The 25,301-nt window shown below is 31.3% G+C and overlaps 1 protein-coding gene across 1 annotated transcript; it reads left to right on the top strand.

The window, feature by feature from the left end:
• LOC145325658 (uncharacterized) lies at positions 1-24,931 on the top strand. Its single transcript, XM_080168613.1, has 7 exons — positions 1-69; positions 14,969-15,630; positions 22,503-22,534; positions 23,114-23,172; positions 23,553-23,638; positions 24,044-24,087; positions 24,813-24,931. Exons 1-7 carry the CDS (start codon positions 11-13, stop codon positions 24,894-24,896), a joined length of 1,026 nt encoding a protein of 341 aa, XP_080024739.1. The 5' UTR covers positions 1-10; the 3' UTR covers positions 24,897-24,931.
• The last annotated feature ends 370 nt before the right edge of the window (positions 24,932-25,301 follow it).

Consider the following 25,301-nt stretch of genomic DNA (forward strand, 5'->3'; position numbering starts at 1 on the left):
CTTGCTGATTATGTATTATTGTTGTAACTGCAGGAAGGAGTATAACCAACTGGCACAAAATGAGGACAGGTAAATTTTACAATTTCATACCAGTTTGACTCATTAGCATTTTTAATAAATTGAGATGTTTTAAAGGTACAACACTTTTTAAAATAACTTCCAATTGTTTTTTTTAATATCAGCCAATAGCATCGGAAATATTAACAATGCCAAGTCGCTACAAAAAAGCAAAAAGCAATTTGCTAGCAGACGAAAAGGTTCCCACTACTAGAACCAGTTAGTTTTCTGGGTTATACATCTACACTACATATACTTATACATTAATTAATAGAACAATGTCTTAAACTGGTGTTTGAGCCTCGAGCTTCTTAGCATTCTATAATAAAAGAGGTAGGGAAAGGGGCAATAAAATAGCACAATACCGTACTAAGATAAAGATTTAAATTCAAAGTAAAAAATCATAAATTTATCCTAGGACTTTTGTAAAGCTTTTCCAAAAAGGAGAAGTCAATCGTATCAGTGTTTGCCACGATCTTAACAGATAATAAAAGCAGATGGCCTTAACGCAAATTTAAATGTTCTTTTTTTTTAAAATGTGAATACCTGTTTGTTTATTTTTGTTTAAACGAATAAACTCTTTGAACTGCTTTAAAATCTAGTTGAAAGGCCAAAGCTTGACATATTAGCACTTGTATAGTAAATTATTAAATGTTAAAATTGAATCCGCAGTATTTATCAGCATTTAATGCAGGGCTTGGCAGCCGCACGTCAGCAGATATAGAGCCTCAAATTTAAACCTGTTTAGATGCATAAAAATTTGTTTTCAAAGATTTTTTGGAGGATATTGCCATATTTGGGTCAGGTTTAGACATCCAGGGGATAAATAAAATTATAAAGTCTTACAGGCAGTTGTCGAGCCCTGATGTAACAAATGCTTCTATTTATTTATCAGTTGTATTTTGGTTTAGTTTTTAAAATTTGCATCTAAAAAATGCCTCTAAAAAATTATTTGTAACAGATGGGTTACAAAAAAAGCTGTCAGTTCGAATTCTTTAAAATTAAACAATTTATCTCCTATTTTGTCATATATTAAAACTTCGCTCTCTTTGACTTTTACTAAATTTAGGATTTAAGGAAATGGTTTTCTAGTAAGTCTTTGGAACCGAATGATATCCGCTGGAGTAGAACCGGTTCTAAGCCATACTTAGAAATCATGTATTGCAGTATTACAGACAATTTTTTCAGAAATAATAAAATAAAAATCATAAAATGAATACAAGTTTTGTTAGCTCAGGCCTTTGGCATCTCAGGGCTACCAGACTGGTTTTAATTATATTACTTTTATTTTAATATTAGTTGTAAGCTGTCTATAACACAATGAAATGATAAATAAAAATGGTCCCTATATGTTCTGGATATATTTTATAGACATAAATTTAGAATAGCTCTTAATTTCATAATTTAAACGGGAAATCAAATTAACTAATTATAGGTGTTTTTCCTAAATGTGCCAATCGAGCGAATAACTCCTTCCCAATTTTTATTTACCCAGTATCGAATATAACCTAACCTAACCTGACCAGAAGTAATAAACAAAGAGACGAATAGCTACCCAACCCCTTATTTCAAAATTCCTATGCATGACTAGGCACTTTAATGGAAACCGTCCAAATAAAACACTGAACTATCCATATATCCAAGATTTAATTCTAGAACTCAGGGATCTAAAGGGATAAGATAATGACCTATAAATTGATAAACACCCCCAACAAGGATACCCAAAATTACCCCTTTGTAGATTAATATTAGTGGTTGAATGGGTTGGACATTCAACTTATTGAACTATCAAATCAAAATCAAAATCCAAGTCCCCAAAGTTGTTAAGCCAACGAATAAGATAACACTACTTTAAAACTTTGGGGACTATTGTGATAAACATCCCAATATTCCCTTCATCCCTGTTTGAACTTGATATGTGACTAATTTTAAAATTTTGTCAGACAGATTTATTTGTCAGAGCAGGAATTTTAAAATGCACAAAAAGTGATGAATAGGAATAAGATTAGGAATCGAAAGGGATAAGACAATGGCAAATAAATTGATATACATCCATAAGGATTATAAGCAAAATTACCCTTTCTGTTGATTGTAATAAGTGGTTGAAACGTATGGACACTTAACTCTAAAAACCAAACAATCGAAATTCAATAAAGTCCCCAAAGCCAACGAATAAGATAAAATTTGTCGACTAGTGTATTTAACAACCCAATGTCCCCTCCCTCACCTTATAGGAATAAAAATGAGAAAAGAAAAAGATACTTTCCCTCAAAGTTTCTATCGAGCAGTGACACATCCCCCCCTCCTCACATTTTAAAATAAATTGAAAAGGGGCAGGGTATGTTTTTCCTAATACAATAAAGCTGATATAGACTAAGGGACTAGTCTCCAGTTCAGGAAGAGATACTTTGGACTGTAAGTTATCCTTGTCCCCAAAGTTTTATTAATATGTTCTCTCATTATTTAGTAATAGCGGCTACGCCCCTAGAGGCCTCTAGGGGCACTTGTAAATGGGGGAGTCGAATTTGATAACCTAATTACTTATTTTAGATTTTAAAAGAAAAAGTAAAAAAAAATTTGGGTGGGTGGAGTGTCCCCCCTCATTTTTGATTTTAGTTTAAAAAATGTAAAAAAAATTTTGGGGGGAGGAGGGTATTTTTCATTTTATGGGGGGGTTGGGGGTGTCCCACCCCCCAAGAAAATAGTTATAAACCTTCCCGGAACCTATGAGAAGCTACCCTGTTAAGGAGAACCCGATCAGTTCAGCGGTTAGCTAGATCCTTCGGTACAAACACACAGACAAACAAACATCCGGTTACTTTATTATAAGGTACAACAGAAGTGGTAATTAATTGTATTAAATTTTAAGTATTGAAAAATACCGTCTTGCTAATAAATAAGAAAATAAAATTGGCTAGTGAGCAAGTGCCCTAAACTGATCTAGAGATCCACCCTACTAATACAGGGATCTTAAGGGATAAGACAATGAACAATAAATTTATGTATATCCCCAATGATGTTAAATAACATTACTCCTTGTGTAAATTAAGATTATTGGTTGTAAAGTTGAAACAAATTAAAATTCATAAAAACGCCAAAGTTTTTTAAGCGAATGAATAAGGTAACAAGGTTATAAAACTTTGGGTACCAATGTAAAATCCAGTTCAATGTTCCCTCCCTCCATGCTACTAATCTGAGAAGTAAGATTGGTGTTGCATTAAATGATTGTAACCAAAAGTATGTGCACTCCTCAGGGACACATGGATCAAATGATTGTAACCAAAAGTATATGCACTCCTCAGGGACACATGGATCAAATGATTGTAACCAAAAGTATGTGCACTCCTCAGGGACACATGGATCAAATGATTGTAACCAAAAGTATATGCACTCCTCAGGGACACATGGATCAAATGATTGTAACCAAAAGTATGTGCACTCCCCAGGGACACATGGATCAAATGACTGTAACCAAAAGTATGTGCACTCCTCAGGGACACATGGATCAAATGATTGTAACCAAGAGTATGTGCACTCCCCAGGGACACATGGATCAAATGATTGTAACCAAGAGTATGTGCACTCCCCAGGGACACATGGATCAGATGATTGTAACCAAAAGTATGTGCACTCCTCAGGGACACATGGATCAAATGATTGTAACCAAAAGTATGTGCACTCCCCAGGGACACATGGATCAAATGATTGTAACCAAAAGTATATGCACTCCTCAGGGACACATGGATCAAATGATTGTAACCAAGAGTATGTGCACTCCTCAGGGACACATGGATCAAATGATTGTAACCAAAAGTATGTGCACTCCTCAGGGACACATGGATCAAATGATTGTAACCAAAAGTATGTGCACTCGCCAGGGATGCAAAGGATAGAAAATTTGTAATTTTTTTACAAATATTCATTTAACCCTTTACAGTCGGGCCCCTTGCCGCACCTTAAACGGTCGTGGGTGGGGGGGAGGGGGGGCGTTCAACGCACCCCCATATTACCTCAGTTCCTATTAGAGCTAGAGGGCTAAATTTTTTTGTGTAAGTCCCCTGTTTGATAATGAATTTCCGACCTTTTATAAGTCTAAGTAAATTTTCGCTTCCTTCACCCTTTTATTTAACAACCTTTGTTTGAAAGTTTTTAAAATCTTATAGTTGACTTTAGACGCCATTTTACTAGTTCCTGATAAATTTTCTTAAAATACTGAACTTAGCAGAAGACTGACAGATTTGGACTGCTGTTTTTAAAGCAAAGATTAATGTAAATTCTGCTGCTTATTAAATCTTCTAGCAAAATTAAGAAATTAAAGATTCAGTTTTTTGACTTAAAAAGATATTAAGAAAAGGAGTAGATAAACAAGAATTTATATATCTCTAATTCAAGAAAGATTTAATGATTTTACGTTATAAAGTAAAAAAATATATGACTTTTCTGTTTAATAATATTGAATAAAATACGGCCAAACAGTGGAACATATAGATCATGCTCGCACATGCAAACAACAAAAGAAGGCCTACAAATAATCGGGAAAAGTCAAAAGTAAATAAGACAGTTATCTCGCAGTGCACATAAATGCGCAAAATAGACTTTTTTACCGTAAACTTCACTAGATCCTAATTTTCTACTTCTTTTCCTCTCTATTTACAAAACAAAATATAGTGCCAACAGTCAACGATTGACTTTTATTTTGGAAAGAAGTACAATTTAAAAATAAACCCTTTCTTTTTACCCTGATAACAAATATATTTTATACAGGGGGCAAAATAATACATCAAATCCATACATCATATTCAAATATATGAATTTGATTATATATTCTATGCCCACTTTTCAAAAGTAATAAAACAATAAGTAATTGCAAAACTTATTGCACTTGCATATTTCTTTTTGCACATATCTATATTTGCAAGTTTTTGCGGATTTTTTATGTGTTAGTATTGGCCCTGTAGGTGTCCTATTGAATTCCTATTATTCTAAATCTTAATGGGAAAAGGAATTGAAGTTTGCAAGATTTTTTGCGCAACTCTTCAGGGTTGCCACACAAGATTAAGTTTAGAATACATATTTTTTGGAAAGTCTTTAAAAACGTATTCTTTGTCTTAACAACCTTAGGGACTTATATTAAACTTCGAATGATTGGTTTATTAAGTTGGGCGTCCAAACGTTTTATAACCACTAACTGTAAATTTCAGTAGGAGTTATTTTGTGTATCATCATCTGGCATGTACATCAATTTATCGGCCATTGTCTTATCCCTTTATATCCCTGGATGTTAGTGTTAATAGTCAGGGATCTAAAGGGTTAGGACAATGCCTGATAAATTAATATAAATCCCCAATGATGATACTCAAAATTACTCTTTTTGCAGATTACAATCAGTGGTTGAAATGTATGGGCAATCAACATAATGAACCATGCAATTAATTAAAGTCTCCAAAGTTAATAATCAACAAATAAGAAACGTTATTATGAGACTTTGGGGACTAGTGCAATAAACAGCCCAATGTCCCTTCCTCCATGTGTATAACCCCAGTTAAAATTAATTTGACTACCTAGGTTTTATATCTGCTTTTATATGATAGAATAAGTTTCCTACTACCTAAATAGGTTTTGCCCCATTTCTGTAGTCATTGGCAAAACAATTATCATAACCTAACATAACAGAAAGAAAAAATAACTTGTTTTTAAAATTAAAACTAGATTTGTCAACCCCGAGGGGTTCTTAATATAGATTTGTAAGGGATAGGTAAATGGCACATGAAATGTAACTTCAATATTTTTCAATTCCAATCAATTAACTATAAAAGCATCAAAATTAATATCTATTTTATCCTAAACAAATGTCTGCGCCCCTAAATGGATTCAGGGTAAGAAAGAGGGCAAAAATTAAGATACAGATACAAAACTTTACTGCATTATATAGTAGGATACCAAATAATATGTATTTTTTATGTATTAAGTAATGTTAGAAAAATTGGCGTGAATTAATTGTCCGATGTTTTCAACCAACTTTCAACATACAAAATTTCAAAAAATGGCTTAATGGTTATTTCTTTCATCGTATTATAAACGGCTTTCCGCGGATACAATTATAAGCTGCTGAAGGCACGGGCTAAAAAAACTGGTCTTAATCTTATGATTGTACATTTTTATATTCGTAGAAAGCTGGATATAATATGATGCTAGACATAGTTTTTTCGTATGGATGAGAACCGGTTCCTATCCACCTGATTCGAATGAATACGAGAAAAACCATTCCAGTAAACTGAAAAATCACGTACAGCATCGTATTACAGACAATTTTTCAGGAATATAAAAATAAAATCATAAGATTAAAACTAGTTTTGTTACCCCTACAGGCGGAAAGCTGTCTATTTTACGATGCGATAAATAACTATTCCAGTTGTAAAGTCTGAATTAATGCAAAGATTATTATTAAGAAAACTTACCTTTTCTCTTATTCCTGGTGTTATTCACACAGCATCCCCCACAACATTAACATTAATGCCATGGGTTACAATTTATATAACATAATAATAAACACAGAGTTATATAACCTTAGCGGCTATGCCACTAGCATATGGGAGCAGAGAGAGACCACAACATTAACATTAATGCCACGGGTTACAATTTATATAACATAATAATAAACACAGGGTTATATAACCTTAGCGGCTATTCCACTAGCATATGGGAGCAGAGAGAGACCACAACATTAACATTAATGCCATGGGTTACAATTTATATAACATAATAATAAATAGAATTATATAACACTTGCCTACACTCCTAGCATCTAGGAGCAGAGAGGGGATAAACAACTAGCTTAAAACCATTTGAAAATTTAATAGATTTAAGTCATTACAGGACATATGTGAAAATTACCTAAACTAAAGAACCCAATTAGTTCAGTACTTCTTGGGGTTCAGACAGAAATCCTTAATACTTTATATAACTGGATTAGTGGATACGACTCTAGCATCTAGAAGCTCTATATCATAATGGGCAGAGGGGGGCTAGATAAATAGCTTTTAAAAAATTTTGCCTTCAATCAGAAAATGAAAAAAGTCTTAAACCATCACAGCTTACCTAAATAAGAGAACCCTATACGTGTAGTAGTTCTTGAAATCTTAAGCTTCAGACAAAAATTCTTACTACTTTTTATGATCGATACAAGCAGCTGCTCCCCTAGAGGCTTTTAATTTAAAGGGGAAACGATGGAAAGATAAAATAGCATAAAAACATTTTAAGCACTAAATCTGAAAATAAAATAGCCCCAAACCTTCATAGGACCTATGTGAAGCTTACCTGAATTAGAGAATTATATCAGTTCAATAGTTCTTGAGATCTTAATCTTCAGACAAAAAAAGCTACTATAGTAAAGTAGCTATTTTATACTATAGGAAGATAATACCTATTTAAAATCTGTGCAGAAAATTTCATCACATATATTCTCTTAAAAGATTATTCCTAAATAGATGTGTCTGTATTTTGTTTCTTTAATCCTGGGAGGTTTCTATCATAAATCATGTAAAGAAATTTACAGGCATAGCAGGATATGTAAATGTTTTAGAAACTTAATTGTTAAAATAATACATATTATTTTATGAACAATTGTCTGTTTAGTTTAGAATAAAATTCCAGTAAACATAAAATATAAACTTGAATTTCTAAATTATTACAAATTTTATTTTAGGTTTAAAATAATTATCTTTCAAGAATATACTTTAATAAAAATTGAAAAAAGTTACTAGGTATTTTTTGTAAAGTTAACAAATACAAATTAGGAATGTTATTTAACTAATCATTTTATATTTTCACAACCAGAATGGCCAAGTTAAGTAATTGATTTACAATAAAAAAAGAGAAACTGAAAATTTTTTCTGAGAGAAATTTAAAAAAAAATTTCTACTGAGATTCTAATTTGAAACAACTTAGGTGCTAGAAATATCACTAAATGGAAATAGTGGTATTAGGAAAATTTTGAGATTTAACTAACTTTTTATAGTTTTATCTTGTATTTAATCATACAATAATGAAAGCTTCAAAATATCCCTCAGGTTTATTTACTTATAAGTATACCCATGGCAATAGTAAAAGAAATACAATTAAGAATCTGAAAGAGGCATTCTCATCTCATTCTCAGCCTCTTTAATAACATTAATCTCTCTGTTAGTCTGTCTGTGCAGGGATCTAAAGGGATAAGACAATGGCCGATAAATAAAAGGGTACATGGCGTTCCTGCAACTGGCAGAATTACAACTGGATGTATTTTTGTCAAAATGTAAAAACCTCTGCCAAAAATACAGTCATACTTAAAGTAACCGCCATAAAAACATCTAACACAGGCATTTATACATCCAAAATTGTCAACAACTGAACCAAGGATTTATTTACAAAAGGGATGACTTCATTTATTATAATTTGGGATGTAATCATTTAATATCCCATTGTCTTATTCCATAATATCCCTGGAAAACAGTGAAAAAAAAACTGAGTTGGTGATTTATGAATCATGTGCTGTCAAGATAGATATACCTAAAGTAAAAAAATTCATTGCTATCAGCTTATATAGGCCTAACACCCATTCTACTTTGACCAATAAAGAGCAACTTGACCAATTTTTTAATTATTTGTATGAACACTTGGAAACCCTTTCTAAGTATTCAATTCCCATTTATTTTTTTACTGATAGCAACATTGATCTTTTAAAATATAATAATGATGAAAACTCTACTTTATTTACAGATTTACTTATATCTTTTGGATTTCATCAAATTATTAGTAAAGCTACTCGTATTAGTGGTGAATCCCACACATTAATTGATCATATTTTTACCTCAGATAATTGTAATGATATAACAAGCTCTGGAATTTTTATTGATAGTATTTCAGATCATTTTCATCCTTTCATTGACATCAATCTCAAAAAAGGTCCTAAGAAAAAAAATATTCCTCGTCATTATAGAGACTTTTCATTGGCAAATAAAGAAGTGTTCAAAGCAAAATTGCAAGAACAAACATGGAATAATGTACTTCAATCTAATGATCCCAATATTGCAGCAAATAATTTTCATCACACTTTTAGCGAAATTTTCAATATTTGCTTTCCATTAAAAATTGAAAAAGTCAACAGTAGATACAAACCAATCAATAAATTTATGACACTGGGATTGTTAAAAAGTAGAAGGAGGAAGATTAAGCTTGCTAACAAAGCTAAACTCCGCCCTACTGAGGAGAATAAAAATAAGTATAAAAAATATAGAAATGTTTATATATCTCTGATTAGGAAATCAAAACAACTTCTTTTTAATAGCGAAATTTCGGCAGCAAGTGGAGACTCTAAAAAAATCTGGAAAATAATAAATGAAAACATGAATAATGTTTCCAACCAGAACTCTATAGGACCAATTTTAGTAGATGATCAGTTAATCACAGAAAACAAAGAAATGGCAAATCACTTTAATTTACACTTTTCTAATGTAGGTAAAAAAGTCGCTGAAAAAATACCAGAGTCTTCAACTCATTTTTCTGATTACCTCCCCCCTCCTATAAGAAACTCATTTTTTCTTGGACCTATAACTAGGCTTGATGTCATATATTACATTTTAATGTTAAAAAAGAAAAAGTCTCAAGATATGAATGAAATTTCTACCGAATTATTACAATTCATTGCTTGTCCTATAGCTGCTGCATTGAGTCATATATTTACACTTTCAGCTCAAACTGGTATTTATCCAGAAATATTCAAAATGTCTAAAATTATACCAATTTTTAAGTCTGGTGATATGAAAGATATGTCATGTCACCGAGGCGTAACAATAACAGATAATATTTCAAAAGTCTTTGAGAAAATTGTAAATGACAGATTAACAAATTTTCTTGATAAAAATAATTTTTTCTACTCCCATCAATATGGATTTTTAAAACATAGATCAACAAATCATGCAGTCATTGATTTTATTAACCACATTTCTGATAATTTAAACAAAGGAAATATAGCTTTAGGGCTCTTCATGGATGTAGAAAAATGTTTTGATTGTATATCGCATCCTATTTTATTCAAAAAACTGGAAAATGCAGGTGTGCGTGGCATTGCACTTTCTTGGTTTAAAAGTTTTTTTTCAAACCGTACACAAAAAGTAAAAATTGGGGATGAATTTTCTGAAAATACTTGTAATATAGATATTTCTACTTTTCAGGGAAGTGTATTAGGGGTATTAATGTTTATTATATTTGTTAATGATGTACACAATTGTACAGATGCATTTGCAGATTTGTTTGCAGATGATATTTCTACCATCACTGCAGCAAAAAATTTAAAGGATCTTATGATTAAAGCAAACAAAGACTTAGATAATCTCTCTAATTGGTATAAAGCAAATAAGCTTTCTATACACCCTAACAAATCTTATTTTATGATCTTTAGTTCAAACAGAAATATTCTTTCTGATCTTCCTGTTCATGATAGCAATATTTATCTACCTTTGTTTATAAATAATAATGCACCAGGAGAATCTAACATAACTAAAATTTCTCGTGTACAAATGGTACCTAATAAAGATACTAAATCAATTAGAATGTTAGGTGTCTATCTTGATAGCAACTTGAATTTATCAGAACATTGTAAACATATTCATGGAAAAATTTCTAGATCCTTGTATAGTCTTAATTTAGTTAAAAACATTTTGAACAAAGATTGCATGAAATTAGTTTTTAATGCTCACGTCCAATCACACCTTGAATATTGCTGTAATATTCTAGGTATTGCACCGGAAAAATATTTAAAACCAATAAAAATTGTTCAAAAAAAGCCATACGCATTATTAGTGGAGCTTCATACAATGAACACACTCCACCCTTGTTTAAAGAAAATAAAATTCTTCCTCTAGCTGAACTTATCAATTATAATATATTCAAATTTATGCTTGATTTTAAATTAGAAAGACTCCCAATTTCTTTTTCTGGCACATGGATTCAAAACAGTCAACGTGGAACTTATGCTCTGCGCAATACAGATGATTTTTACATCCCCATTGTCCGATGCATTTCATTTTTTAAACACCCTTTGTTTAATTTTCCTCGTGTTTATAACGAGTTACCTAATGATTTTAAAAATCTTGAAACTAATAGAATTCTAAACTTGAAAAAAGTAAAGGATTACCTGTTAAATTCGATATAAATTTTTGTACTTTTGTTAAAGATAGAGAACACCATACTAAATTTTTTACCAACAAATATTAATATTAACATCATACGTGACTACTATGGTTTAATACTTCTATACCTGAACCAACCCACCTTGTCCTGCTTGGGCCACCACCGAGCCACCACTCCTGACAACATCACCATTTTACTATTAATATTAAATACTCTATTCCGGAACCAGCTTTACAGGCAAGCTTTCCTTGTAACAGTGGATAGCTTACATGCCTTCTTGGAATCTGGATCACATGGATCATACCTTTTATGAACCCGACCATAATCATCATGATTTACAATATACAACAATAGTAATAATTAATAAAATATTTTATTTGTAAACATATTGTCAATTTGATCTCATGTAATAAATATTTTAGTATTTAGTATTTAGTATTCTTGGGGAATTTAAATTTAAAAATCAAAAAAAAAGGAAGCAGATTAAATTGAATTTAGGCTTTGATCAACTTTTCTGTTTTTAAATCCTGGAGCAAATTACTTAAAACAAGATTTGATCGTTTGAAAATTGTGTGTTAAACATTTCATTCAGATAGTTATTATTGGAGTCATTATTGTAAACATAATTTTACACAAAATCTTCTTTATTTCTAAAATCTGATATCTTTGTTTGGCAATACTTTAAAATTAACTATGTTGCTCTCCATCAGGAAAAGAACATCTACAATTATAAAAAAATATTTTAAACAAAATGCAGCACATTAGGAAAACAGAAAATCTTTTGGTATAATCAGAAACTATAAAAAATGTTTTATACTTAGAGTTTGAGAATATCTTGTTCTGCTGATATTTCTCAGCAGAAATCATCATTTCCTCAATAAGAAAAGCTTCTTAATAATATCATACACACATATTATCAGTAATATATAAAATTTCTGGGTAAAAAATATAAAATTGTATTAATACATTAATATAATACATGGTAAGTTAACCCCCACCCCAAAACTTTTAAGTTTAGCTTTAAAAAGTATTTTTTTGTATGACTAATTTTTTTCTAGAAATTATTTCTCTTTGCAGAGTTGTGGTACCTTCCCCCAAAATATATGTAAGCCTTCCCAGAACGAAGCTATACTTTTCAGCACTTACACAATCAAAGACAGACAGACACAGATCCTGTTACTTTTATATAAAGATAATGCAAATTAATGTAATAAGGTAGTATTATTCTTTCTATCTTTACTAATGTAATGTATGTACTAATCTGTTGAAAAGGGGTAATTTTAATGGAAATAAAAGAAAAGTTTACTGAAATAAATAAAAGTTGGATTTAACCTATATTTCTATGGTTTAAGTCTACCTTTATGCCCCTACAGGCCTTTAGAGGCTCTTGAGGTAAGGTGGTTGAGGTTGAAAGTCAACTCCTCACCTAAGAGCCCAAAAAACCTTATCAAAACCTATAAGAATCTTCACTGTAAAGGAGTACTATATTAGCTCAGCAGTTAGGAAGATTCTACTGTACAAACAGACAGAGAGACACACATACATCCTGTTACTTTTACTTAAGGACTATTTGATTACACTATTTATTTGTGGGAAAGATATCTCTTTTACTCTAATCTTATGTGTTTATGTGTTGTTAAAGTAGAGATTAACATTATAATATCAATATAAATGGAAATGAGCAGGGAGGAAGGGGAAATAGCGTTGTTTACTACACTAGTCCCAAAATTCTTATAATAATGTTTTCTTATTTGTTGGCTTAACAACCTTGGGGAATTTTATTGAATTTTGATCATTCAGTTGAGTGTCCAAACATTTCAACTACTATTTGTAACCTACAGAAGGGGTAATTTTGTGTTTAATCATTAGGGATATATATCAATTAATTGACCATTGCCTTATCCCTTTAGATTCATGGGAAATGACGCTACTTACTATCCAGGATAAGTAGATAATCCAAAAATTAAAGCAGTTGAGTAAATCAGATTTTACTAATGTAAATTAAATAAAAATCAGAGCATTACCGACAGACTAACAGATCGGACTAAATGATCCTCAAACAGAAAAATCATTACCTATAGAAAAAAACAGCTATCTATCTAAAATAGCTCAGAGTAATTATTTTTTTTCTAATATAAATTTTATGACCATCAGAGCATTACAGACTTACGGACCAAATAAATTGTATACTCATTGTTAATATAGGGAATATTGACGAAAATCCCCTATACTGTTTCCTACAGACAGACGAATGGACATTTCGAGTTTTACATTAGATTTGCTACTAAAAAATAGGCACTACATAGGAAAATATTTACTACTAGCATTTTTTGGGAAAATTAATAATCATGTTTTACTTCTTTAAAGCAAAATTTAATATAAGAATCTTGTAGAAAGATAGAATTGTGCAGAATTTTTTGAACTTATTTGTATTTATTTATCTTTATTTCCCTGTTAACCCTAATAAATCTACTCTAACGCTACAACTCAGGGACCAAAAGGGATAAGATTGGTGTACATCCTCCATGATGACAGACAAAATAATCCCTTCTGTAGATTACAATTATTGGTTCAATAAAACATTGGGGACTAGTTTAATGAACAGCCCCGTGTCCCCTTCCTCCCTTGCCACAAATATTTGCTTATTTTCTTACTTTCAAAATTGAAACGCCAAAGATCAGGGTTGCATTATAAATTACATGGCTTTTAGGAGAAAAATATATTATATTTAAATCGTTATATTATTACTTGGATGTTGCACTAGATTTTCATATAAAAATATAAGAGAAGAAAAAATATTCAAGCAAAATGCCCCAAGCATGTAAGGGAGGGCTATAGGGAGGGGAGGTCATGAAAACAGCCAAAACCACCTAATACATTTAAAAGGCTTACCTATTCAAACCAGCATTTCCCGAGATCTTTAGATTCAAACAAAGAAAACCTGAATACTTCAAATTAAAGGGGCCAAGAAAACAGAAATTGAAATTGAATCTATGTTTTAAGTAGCGAAGCTACTGTATAATTTGAAATGTCCGTGTGTCTTAGTTTGGGGGAAACGTGATTTTCTCGGCTCCTTTAAAAGATAAAAGGCTGAAATTTTTTGACAACATTCCCATTATTAAGGAGCACAATTATCTATAAAACATCAATGGCGGTAAGACCGATTTTTGCAGGTTTTAGGCTATTTTTGTATTTTTCACATTTTTCTCCATATCTTTGGTGTTTATGGTCCGATTTCCAAAATATACATGCTTTTGACAACTTATCTTCAAATTCTTATACATATTTTTGTGCTTCGCTACTTATGGATGTTGTCATCCTTGTTTATTATACTTTTTTGTAGAAAACTATTTTAATACGCTAAACACAGTTTAACAAAGATGACACAATCCATAATTCAGAAGGAAGGACAAAAGAATAATAAACTTGTATAGTAACGTAACTTATTAAAAACATTAATTTGTAAGTCGAAACAAAATCATCTAAAATAAAAAAATAGATTGGGTGACTCTAATCATTCTAAGACAATGACCAACAAATTGATGTACATACCCAATGATGATACAGAAAGTTACCTCTTCTCTAGATTACGTTTGTACACTCAACTTGATGTACTACCAAATCAAAATTCAAGAAAAGTTCCCAAAAACTGTTTTAAGATTTTTGGGTCTATTGTTATAAACACCCCAATGTCCCCTCCCTCCCTGAATAAAGACAAAGATAAAAATGTTGTTTATTACAGAATTCCAAGCCGGGATGTTTGTGAGGAGTTGAAGATATGCAATCAACATTCCTCCATGCTCAACAATCCAACTTCTTCTTCAACCACCAACAATGGAGAGGCTAACACTAAATTTCATTATCATTGTGCACATTACAGTACACAGTTGGACAGTTCGCGCCAAAATACGGACCAATCAGCGCCCAGCAATTCGAAATCTTTGCGCCTCACTCTTGACCAATCAGCGTCAAGCAATTCAAAATTTTCCCGCGCAATTTGTGAAACTGGGTCACAGCAGCTTAGTGAAAGTGAATATTGTTGTACGACTCGTACAACACATGACTGTAGTGACATAAGTAAATGTAAAAATTTTACGTCACATAATTTCACAATAACAGCTGATGACAAAGACCAGATTTTAACCCCAGAAGCAAGTACAGATTCAGGGTTGCCAGACTCTGATGTCTGCACAGTGCAAAGTTGGGAACCTTGTTCCTTTAGTAAATCTGGCAAAGAGCAGGATTCCTGTGCTCCAATAACTGGAGTGCTACGCTGTTGTGAGGTTAGCTGTTGTGGCGAGGAGGAATGTCCTGGCAGAATTGGTCCGCATGATGATACAGAAATAGAAGATACAACAACATGTACAGAGGAGTACACTGAATTTCTTAATTACACTGAATGGGGTAAGTTTCAAAGTTTTTCATTATTCATTTCTCTCCTCAACAAGACCCCTTTTTGGTCGATCTGTTTGATATCATATTACAATGGAGAACATATCCAACGCGAAAAGTGTCTTTGCCCTTTCATTTCAAGTTATTTTTTCCTTATAAACTAGCGGCTGCGACCCTAGCATAAATGGCACTATATTGGATGGCAGAAAAATAGCTTGAAACCATTCCAAGGCTTGAATGTAAAACTAACTAAGCCTAAAACCATTCCGGGGTTTGTGTCAAGCTTAATTGTTTTAGTAGCTATTGAAATCTCAAGCTACAGACAAAATTACCTTACTGCTTTATATAATAGGATATTATAAAATTGAATGGCTTTTCTACTCATGGATGTTTCCATCCTTGTTTGTTTTCTTGTGCAGCTACTTTTTAACACGGAGGGACGGGATATTGGGCTGTTTATTGAATTAGTCAACAAAGTTTTATAATAATGTAATTTTAATGATGAAACAATGAATAATATAATGTGTAATGTAATACAACTTGCTGCTATTACGACTTAAAACTTTTTGTTTGGATATGTTTGAAATATATGAATGTAATTCATATAAAAATATGAATATAACATCTAAAAATGCGATGCTTTCAAATCAGACGGCTGGACAAACGAAAAGGTTCGAAATTAACTTTCTAGTAACAATTATAGAGTTGATACGTTCTCTAAATCATCTTTACATGTTTAAGGAATCAGCATGCAAAGTTAAAATCGATAGGACAATTTAAAAAAGTTAAATCAACTTGTCAAAGCTATCTGTAACGGACGGACGTTCTGAACCTAATAAAAGAAAAGCTTCGCTTTTAAATACGCGTGTATAACTACTATACATGTAATAAAAAGTTATCTAAAAGTTTTTTGAAACTTTGTAAATGTAAAATAAATTCTGTAACTTTTTTTGTAGATACAAACATATCTTGTATAGTCTCATTACATATTTTTTAGATAATTTACATTGAACATAAAATTATGAATATACATTCCCATATAAACAACCCCTTAAATAGTGGATGTAAATATTCATTTACTTCCCGGGGGTAGTCATTTATTTCCCGGAGGTAGTCATTTATTTCCTGGAGGTAGTCATTTTTAGAAGATTTATATTTTTTTTTTGGAAGATTTTTGAATTTTTATTAATTACTAAAAGAAAGAAAAATGAAATAAAAGGAAATAAATGAAAATTAAAAACCAAAATTAAACCACATTTTAGCATAAAAAAATGAGTTTTTTGTTTAAATGAATGATGGGAATAAATATTCATTCCTACACAAAAAACTGGACAGGAATACCCCATTATATTATACTAAAGACTGCGCCCCAAGCATCTAGGTGATTCATTTTTGGAGGGAAAAATATCATAAAACTACCCCAAGACTAAAGCTGTAGACAAAACATTATTACTAATTTATGTAATAGAATTGATTAATTTTTTGTCCTTTTCCTTTTTAAAATTAAAATAAACCCTTCCCCTTTCTTTCATGTTCCCCTAGAAGCCTCTAGGGGCGGATCCACTGGTTACATGATATGGTGGACAAAGTGCTATTCTAACAATTATGATAATCTGTTTTTGATTTCTTATAGGACAGGTAATGACAGATTATGTCTGGTCTATCCAGAAAAACATAATTTTCATAAGTTTCTTTTTTTGATGGATTTTTTTTACAGGGATCTAAAGGGATATACAATGGCTGATAACTTGATTTACATCCCTAATGATCATACACAAAATTACCCCTTCTGTTGATTTCAATTAGTGGTTTAAACGTTTGCACACTAAACTTATTGAACAAACCAATCAAAATTCAATACTAGACATGGAAGTTGTTAAGCCACCGAATAATAAACTGTGTTATAAACCTTTGGGGACTAGTGTAAAAATCACCCCAATGTCCCCTTCCTTCTTCGTGTTTTCATCTTTTCTTAGTGCAAAATTTCATCAAATTTATGATACTTTTAAGTTTTAATCAGTTTGACTTTTGCAAAGTGTTTGTCAATTTTTTTGAAAAGGATGAAAATATCAATTAAAACCCTTAAAGATGCATTCTTTTTCAATATTTTTAAAAAATCCAATAAAAGAAACGATTTGCTAAGAAAAATTATCATATATCAGAATGTACTTTCATAATAAGAAGATTTTTATATATTTATATGTAGGTCGAAATATGTAATGCGTTATACTCTAAAAGATTAATTTTTATGATGGATTGAGAGTCAAGAAAGAAATATTATATTTCTTTCTATGACATGATTGTCGTTGAATGCAGCTATTTTAATACTTAAGTAATGTTGTACTTGTACAGAGTTATTTTAAGGATAAAAAATGTGGCTTGTAATAACCCACTTACCTTTAACCAAATTTATGTCATAAAAGACTCCAAAATTGTTGAGCTAAAGCTTTGGGGACCAATGTAAAAAACCAACTCAATATCTCCTCCCTCCCAGCATACATTACCTAGTTATGTTGTTACTATTTATGATTTATTTTTTGTCTGCTACATCAATGGATATAATATACGTGGATATTATGACAGGGAAAATTTTGTTGTTGTTTAGGTTGCTACTTTAGTCCTCACTAATTCGTAAGTATTTTCCCCCAGTAGGGTAAAAGTAGGGTATCGTTATAGTAGCCAGCTCTGGAAGGATAATTTTATTAGAGTAGGCGATAATATGGTGTAATATCCAAGTAATTATAAATCTATTGCAGCATGTTAATGATGAATAGGAGGGTGCTTTGTCACTGAACCATATAATCATCAAACACATACACAAACACACACACACTGACACACGCATACACACTCATACACACACATAAACATACATACACTCACACACACAAAAAACACACACACACACATACACGCACACACAAAGAGTATTAGGAACTATTACAAATATACAATGTTTTTATCTTTTTTTGGTTGGTTTTAAAAAGGGGGTCGGTAATGAAGCTTTTTTATTATCTTATTTTTGGGATAATGATTCCTAGGGCAACAAGGCACAATATCATAGGTAATGCAACTCTATAATCAAACCCTAAAATGTAATTATGTCCTTAAAAAGTTTCCTATATTTTTCTTGTGTGTAGCTTCTCTACCATGGGCAAATTACATGGTTTTGTACAATGATTTTGTTAGGATATTGTCAGGGATCTAAAGGGTTAAGACAATGGCTGATCAATTATTGTACATTCTCAATTGTGATACACAAAATTAAGAAGATAGTGACTCAGATTATGACGTCAAAAAAATTAACCAATGAGAGGCCAGTATACACTGTAATTGACCAATGGTAAAATTTATAGTGGCCTCTCATTGGTTAATTTTTTTTGACGTCATAATCTGAGTCAGCCACTTTTACTAGCTTCAAAATTAATCCTTCTTTAGATTGCAATTAGTGGTTAAAACGTTTGGACACTCAACATAATAAACTAAACAATAAAAATTCAATAAAAGTTCCCAAAATTGTTAATGCAACAAATAAGAAAAAGTTATTAAAAAACTTTGGGGATTAAGTTTATAAACAACCCCATGTCCTCTCCTTCCTCCCTGTTTTTTTTTTGTACAATGATATTGTAATGTCAGATTTTTCCCAATAATGATATGTCTCCCTACATGAAAAAGACATAAATTATTTTTTTCTCTCATATATTAGTACTTTTTTTCTTCCTTATATTTAAGAAGACACAAAGATGTAACAAAATAATAACTTAGACCTATTACAGTATGGATTCGAAACCGATTAATATCCACTGGATTAGAACCGGTTCCCTCTTATAATGAAAAATCACGAATATTATCGAATTAATAACAATTTTTTTTACAATTATTGAAATAAAAATTATAAAATTAATACCAGTTTTTTGAGTCCGGGCTTTCCACTGATTGGGACAAGAAAAATAGTATGTTCACCTGATTTTGGGAAAAATGATTCCTAGGACAACAATCCTTATAATAAAGTAACAGGATGTTTGTCTGTTTGTGTGTCTGTCTGTGTGCATGTAACCGCTGAACCGATCGGGTTCTCATTAACAGGGTAGAGTCTCATAGGTCCCGGGAATGTTTATAAATATTTTGGGGGAGGGTACCACCACCCTCCCAAGAGAAATCACAAAAAAAATCTAAATTTTTTTTAACTATAGATACTCATACTCAACATAGCTAGGTATCGTAGAAACTTGAAAACCATAGATAGGTATCACATTATTTTTAAAAAAACATTTAAAGTGCCACTAGAGGCTTCTAGGGGGTGTAGCCGCTAGTATACAATAAAATAAGAGATGTCTCTATATAATCGAATACTAAAAATGAAAGCATGTCCTTTACTGTATCCTGTAATTACACAATTTTGCTTATTAAGTTCTGACACTCTATAAGAGTTAATATTAGTTTTTACTTTCTTCTGATTTTAGAGCTTCACTTTTATGGATGTTGTCATCCTTGTTTAGTCTACAATTTAGCTTTGCTATTTTAAGTAGATTCCTAGCGTGGTATTGCCCTTGGAAATATTTCTATTCATTATATATTTCGCAGTGAGTGTACAATCACTTCTGCCATCAATATGAAACCATAAAACTAAAAATAGTTGTTTATCACATCGTAGTATACAGTCAGCTTTCCGCGGAAAAATTATAAAAAAAAAACATTTTTGTAAGCCCCGAAGATTTTTATTTTTATGTTTGTGATTTTTATTTAGATATTCGTGAAAAATTGTCTGTAATACGATGTTTTGCATGATTTTTTGTATGGCTGAGAACCTGTCCGTATACAGCGGATATTAATCTGTTTTGAAGCCATACTGGAAAAATTATTACTATAGCAATGAATGCTCATTTGCTTTTCTTGTTTGTTTTTTTATATGATAAATGTATCCCATTTATTTTTCTTTTGTGTCTTTCTGAAAATCCAAAGCTGATAATACAATAAAAGGCGTGTTGCTTTTGGTTCTAGTCCTCTCTTGGCACTTCGCCTGATAGATAACTTACTCTTTGATTGCACGACCCTTGTTTGGAAGTCCTGACTATGCATGCATGGTAATGTGCTGTGCCTGTTTATTCTAACTACTCTGTCATGCGTCTAATAAAGCAGCAATATGTAACACTTTGAACTTTCCTAGTATGCCGCGGTGTGTTCCATACTCGAACCCGACACCTCCCCGACAGCAGGACGACATTTTGCCAATTACGCGAATGCCGCGGACATGATGAGACAGTTCCGTGCAAAATGTTAATGCTGCAATTTCTACATTATATATACAAATACTTTCACAATATTATTAGGGATGCATAGCAACATTACAATATCTGGTTATGGTGGTAAGGGGGTTTAAGTTTTTTTCCAAGGGGCGTTTTCTCTTGATAGGGTTAAGGTACCCTTCACAAAATAGTTATACACCTTTCCTGGACCTAAGGAACCATAACAGCTGATCGGTTAGCTAGATATTTGCTACAAATAGACAGACAAGCATCATATTCATTTTAAGATATAATAAGTCGACCCTTCGTTTTCAATTTTAGTTTTTTCAGTAACATTTTTTTTACTAGGGATATAACAATAATTTTAACAAAAATTTTCCCCCAACCCTTAAATCTTTAATAGTTACCAAAAACAAACGTGCTACTTAAAAAGGTCCTAGGACAAACAAAGGAGGGACAAACCTCGGAGTTGGCATTACATAAGTTCTTTCCAATAACTATCTGATATGTTAAATTTCGACACAATACAATCTTTCCCGATTTTGTATTAATTTGCGAAACATGATTCCAGTTACGTCATATTTTTCTTTCCCGAAAAAGGGAAGGGGGGAAGAAAAAAAGAGATGGGAGAAAAGGGGGTTTTCCCCATCTCTTTTAAAGAGATTTTCTTCCCCCCTTCCATTTTTCGGGAAAGAAAAATATGACGTAACTGGAATCATGTTCCGCAAAATTAATACAAAATCGGGAAAGATTGTATTGTGTCTTAAATTTCTTTCTTCATGACTTCCAAACAGATATGTTATTGTTTAACGTTATCGTGCTTGGTGTGCAACAAAAACATTTGGCAACGAGCAATAGAAATTGCTAAATATAAGAAAAAGTTGCAAAGATTAGCAATATATTGAAAATTATGCGATAATAGTTATTTCTTTCATCCTTTTATAAACAGCTTTCCGCGGATATAGAATTTACAATTATAAGATTAAAACCAGTTGTTTTAGCTAAAAAATTTGGTTTTAATCTTATGATTGTACATTTTTATATTCGTAGAAAGCTGGATATAATACGTTGCTAGACATAGTTTTTTCGTATGGATGAGAACCACCGGATTCGATTTTTTTTATTTTTTTATTTTTCACTGAAATATTTTAAATTATGAAAGGAGAATAATTGTAAAAGGACGTTCAATGTCTTTTAAAAAGTAACATGTTTTACTTGTAAAGTAAATAATAAAAAAATACAACGAATATTTACATAAAAAACGTTAACTTTGAAGAAAAAAAAACACCAATAAACTCTAAAATTGAAACTTTTTCAAAAAGCTTTTAGATTACAAAAATCTGAAATACATATTTTTAGTAGCAAAGCTCCTCTATAATTTACTTTGTCTGTTTAGTAACGGAGCTATTCTATAATTCATTTTGTCTGTACGACTGTAAGGCTATGGAGAAATAGTAATTTTAATAGCTGTTTTTCAAGATAGAGGCTGATTTTTTTTGTAAAAATTCAGTATACTTATACATTTATTTCCTTGTTTCTTTACCATTTTACTACTGGCTAGCCAAATCCTTAATCGTGGCTGCGACTGCTAAAAATTACTATGAAATTACAAGTGAATTTAAATTTATTTATTTCTAGATGATGAAGAACTGACGTGCAATGTTTGTGACAGGAAAGAAATATTCATCAAATCTCTGTGTGTCTGTCCATACCGAAGGGTTTCGCGCTATCCGCTGAACAGAAATAGTATACCTTTACAATGTAGCTTCAAATGGGTCAAATTCTGGGAAGGTTTATACTCTTTTGTGGGACAATGAATGTAAATGCCCTAAAAAGTTTAAAACCTTCCATGAACCTACAGAATTTAATGTTTCAAAATATAAAATTCTACTATTTAGTATTTCATAAGGGAAGCCTTAAAACCTTTATTTTACAATTCAAATATCTTTTTTGAAAGAGAACATTAAATAAGGATCTAAAATCGTGGAAAATGTTATTGATCAAGGTGTTAAAGTTTTAAAGTAGCGAAACTTTTAGACAAGAAATTGATATATTATTTTTAATTCTTCTTGAAAAAGTTAATAAAACCAAAGCCGGAGTTAAATCTGACCAAGCAAAAAAGTAAAATACTTAAGTACAGACAACCGTTATTTTTTGAGTATCTTGGTTACCAAGAATAAATAAATCTTTCCATAAATCTGGTATGATCTCTTTTGAAAAGGCATAGAAATATTTCTTTTTTATTGTCAAGGGCTTTCAGTAATCCCAAGAAATTGTACGAACATCAAGTTAAAAGAAGACATTGGGGGTAAGGATTTAGTTTATTTTACACGCAATAAATGTTCTTTGTGTTAGATTTGTGTAATATATAAGACAAAGTAAAACGATGTCTGTATGTCTCTCAGTCTGTCTGTCTGGCTGAAGCTTAAGATCTCAATAATCGCTAAAACGATTGGGCTCTTCTCTTCAGTGAATATACCTACTGGTCTTGTAATCAATTTAACTTGATAATATGGACCTCATTTATTGGTCAGTTCGTTCATCCATTAGGATGGGAGGGAATGGGGTGAATGGGGTGGATGGGGGGGGGGGGGGTATATCGTTAACCAGCTTTGAGTATCACTTTATCAGAGAACATAAAAATCTGATGTAACCTCACAATAATAATATATCCATTGTTTTCAATAGGTGTTCAGTTTGTGAGGGATTATTTAACACTGTAATGGATTTAGAACATCACAAAGAAGAGTTAGACCATTGGTCGGATCAAGAACAGGAATTCATCCAATCATTGAATATATCATAACAATAATAATTAACAAATTTACCCCTTTTGTAAATAAAAGATATTGGTTGAAAAGTTTAGACACTACTAGTACAAAAATAAAAAAGTATCCAACTTATTTTAAACTTTGGATACCAGTGTAATTTAAAGTCCAGTTCCGCTTCCCTTCTTTAAATATATAGTGTAATTATAGGCAGCTTGATATTAACAAAGCGTTTGAGTGACGTTAATTTAATGCCCAAAAGGGTTATGCTAGCTATGGTTGGTCATTTTACTAGAGAATTCTAGCTCTTCTACTTGCTATTGAAGATAGATGTCTAATTTTTTTTTCATAGCAAAAAACATAGATTGACCTTCCATTTTCAATTGGTAATGATTAATGGATTTATAATATAGGATGAGAGTGATTGGGACGAAGATCTAGACGATGAAGATGAGGTATCTATCCATCTATCTATCTATCTATATTTCTATCTATTTATCTATATATATATATCTATATATATATGCATGAAACATAATGTTTTACAAATAAACTTTTGTTTTTCATTCTATGTGGACTGTATATATTCACTAGCGGCTTCGCCCCTAGCCTCTAAAGGCTTTGACCCAAGAGGTTTGATCAAACTAATTTTTCGTATTTTAGATTTAAAATAAAATTTTTTCCTTTTTTGGGGGGGTTAGGTTAGGGGTATCCAACTCCCCAAGAAAATAGTTATAAACCTTCCTGGGACATATGAGAAGCTACCCTGTAAAGGAGAACCCGATCGGTACAGCGGTAAGCGAGATACTTCGCTACAAACAAACAGACAGACAAACAAACAGACAGATATCGTTCTACTTTGTATTATAGATTGATTTATCTGCCTCCCTAACTATCCATCTGAACAACGAGTATCTAAAATATCTTTTTTTAATAGCGAAGCTACTATATAATTCACTTTGTCTGTCAATCAGTCAGTCAGTCTGTAACGCTATGGAGGAAATGTAATTTGCTCAGCTGATATTAGAGATAGACAGCTGAAATTTTCAGTGAATATTACTACAGATCCAATCTATACATTGTTTCTGTCTTTCGGTCATTCTTTAAAAGATATAAACGTTATTGTCATGGATTTTGTCATCTTTGTTGTTTGGTGTGTATACTATGTTTTATTTTCTAGATTGATGGTCAAATCTTAGAAACAAGTTTTGGAGTTAGCTCAAGCTTAGCTGAGAAGAAATTACTGCTAGCCTACCAAAATTGATTTTAAAAATTATGAAATATAATAAGTAAATAAAAAATAATGTAATTTTTCATTTTTGATTAATTATATAATCAATTTTAACAAATCATTTTCTAAAAAATAGAAAATTTTCTGGAAAATAATAAAATAAAGAATTATATAAATTAATTATATAAACTGTTTTTTGGTTAAACTTGTTTTCATAAAACTGACAAATAAATGATTTTTACAAAAACATGTTTTTTTTTATAAAATCTTATTGTACAAATTAACTAAATGTACTAACAGCTTCTTAATTTTTTGATATTGCAAATTTTGATGATTCCTGGGCTAAAACTGTAAGACAAAATAACAAATCACCTTTATAACATGTAATAGAAAGTTTGTACGTTGGTTTTTAATTAAATATTAATTTCTGAGTGTATA

The sequence above is a fragment of the Acartia tonsa genome, chromosome 8, assembly GCF_053477335.1.
Source record: "Acartia tonsa isolate MP-2025a chromosome 8, ASM5347733v1, whole genome shotgun sequence".
Lineage (NCBI taxonomy): Eukaryota > Metazoa > Arthropoda > Copepoda > Calanoida > Acartiidae > Acartia > Acartia tonsa.